General features: G+C 27.0%; 1 protein-coding gene across 1 annotated transcript in view; it reads right to left on the bottom strand.

Moving 5' to 3' along the window:
- LOC108576791 (eukaryotic translation initiation factor 3 subunit J) overlaps positions 1-2,088 on the bottom strand; it is a 4,457-nt gene extending 2,369 nt beyond the window's left edge. The window contains exons 1-4 of the mRNA XM_017939855.1: positions 1,968-2,088; positions 1,794-1,876; positions 1,006-1,119; positions 581-719 (exon numbers count right to left, since the gene is read on the bottom strand). Of these exons, the coding sequence (XP_017795344.1) occupies positions 581-719; positions 1,006-1,119; positions 1,794-1,876; positions 1,968-1,983 (352 nt within the window). The 5' untranslated portion in view covers positions 1,984-2,088. The remainder of the gene's footprint in view (positions 1-580; positions 720-1,005; positions 1,120-1,793; positions 1,877-1,967) is intronic.
- Between the last annotated feature and the right edge of the window lie 189 nt (positions 2,089-2,277).

Here is a 2,277-nt window from a genome sequence, read left to right as displayed (position 1 = left end):
TAAATTTCGAACATTTTAAAATAAAAATTTTGCAATTTTATAAATTCACATAATTGAAACTTAATAAACATGTGAATATCAGATAAACTAAAATTTGAGATTCCATGGTGAAACAAATATATTATAAAATCCACTTCAAAATTTGAATCTGAATTTAAAATAAAATTAAACAAAGTTGAAACAAACAAATATAACTATAATTTTATATTTAACTTTATATGCTAATAATCTAAGCATTTTTCTATACTACAATTTAGAGTAATTTTATGCAAAATTACGAAACACCATTAATTTTATAATAGTAGAATTAAATATCTAAAAAAAAAAAAATAAATTAATACATTTTTTCTAATGCTTTGTAAGTAAAATACTAATTTTAATACTTTTAGGGAAAATAGTATTCTTCTCATCTTATCAAATATTAATGAAATGACTACATAATTTTATAAGTTATTTAAAATTTACAGTGTTAAATTGAAATAGTAGCGCAAAAAGTTAATAAGTAAAAATTTTTAGTGAAGTCATTTCTTCTCGGTTTTGTGCGGCTTGCGATGAGAAAAATCAACAAGGTTGGACAAACCGAAAGTTTCCATGGCAAGACGTAGATCAGCTTCTTCTTGGAGCCTCTGACGCTTTAATTGTTCTACTCTCCTCTCCTCTGGTGTCAATGCTTCCTCTTTCTCTTTTGCTTTCCTTTCTACCTCTTCCCTTGCCTTTTTCTATGACAAAGAGAAGGAAAAACATATATTAACATAATGAGTATTTAAATTAAATGCCAGTAAAAAGATGTAAGTGACAATATCTAGTTGTAACAAATATAAATCAATCTGTGTAAAAGTAGTAAAAGTCAGAGATAGAATGAATATGTAAATTTGTATTTATATATAATACAATTGAGAACAAATAAAAAACTAAATAAGTGAATCAAATATCTCATTTTTTTAATTATTACTTAGGTAATATAATTATAAATAAAGCACATTTAATTAAAGGTTAAAAATATACCTCACGCTCTTCAATTCTTTCTGCCAAAGCTTTTTTTGGCTTTGGCTTAGCCTTAGGCATTTCTGCAGGTTTTTCTACATCTTTCTTTTCCTCTTCAACATCTTCCCAACTATCCTGTTAATTTTTTTTTTTTTAAATCATTATGAAAACTTAAAAAAATTTTAAATTACTTACTCAAAGTTTAATTCAACATTATCCCTTCTAACTGTAGAGAAATATCACTGTAATGTCATTTAGATTTTGCATAATACTAAAAGTATTTTATATGTCATTCAAAATACGAATTACTGAACTTTATTTAAAGCAGACTTCATTTTTTCCTGTATAGTTATCAAGCCTAATGCAGTTATAATATTATTCAATTATTTTATTTTATTCCAAAATAAAAAACTATGTTATAATGAAGTATTGTACAATTATGTTTATAACCATTTAAATCTGAGTTAAATTTAATCTATCTAGCTCTATATATAAAACTCAACTCATAAATTGAAGAACTACATAACACAAAATTCATACAATATTGTAGGTTAATACAATACTCATTGATATAGCTATAAGCATAAAGTTCAACTTAAAATTTATTTTACTTAATTCAATTTTACTTTTAACTTAATTCAGACTTGAAGATAAACTTCAAATCTGTTTAACATTAATCAACTATCCTGCTATTAATCTCATGTTGACTTGTTCTATGAAAGGTTAACCATACTTATAATCCGTCGATCTAATGCAACATTTTGAAAACAGTCCAGGCAAAATTAAAAAAGAATTTTGTAAGACAGAACCTTCACGTCTTCGTCTTCATCTTCACCCTCCCACTTGTTGGATCTGATAGCGAGGTCGAATTTCGCTTCAGCGTTTTCGACATCTGTAAAGTTGAAGGTTAAAATGGTTTCAGGTTTTTAAATCAAGGTGTGATCACGTAACGATTAAATGTCTGAAAATCAATATATACGTACCCCATTCGTCATCCATGATGTATTTTGGATTATTTGCGCACGATTTCGTTCGTAAATGAAACAAAACCTCCTCGAACTAACGTGGTTGAACAGATCACAACTGGAATCAAGCGGGCCATACTGCGTGAGGAAAGCGTGTGCCTTTCTTGCAAGATAGTGGTGGTGTAACTCAAATTACGTATATTAGAGATTGGATACTCTGTATTCAAAAGAACATCAGACATAGCGATCACTTAATACTAAAATTAGTACTTTCAAATAGCACATTCTTGCATTGAAAATTATAAATTATAAAATAATAAAAGAATAA

The sequence above is a fragment of the Habropoda laboriosa genome, unplaced genomic scaffold (assembly GCF_001263275.1).
Source record: "Habropoda laboriosa isolate 0110345459 unplaced genomic scaffold, ASM126327v1 scaffold54, whole genome shotgun sequence".
Lineage (NCBI taxonomy): Eukaryota > Metazoa > Arthropoda > Insecta > Hymenoptera > Apidae > Habropoda > Habropoda laboriosa.
This window is presented reverse-complemented; position numbering and strand designations above follow the sequence as displayed.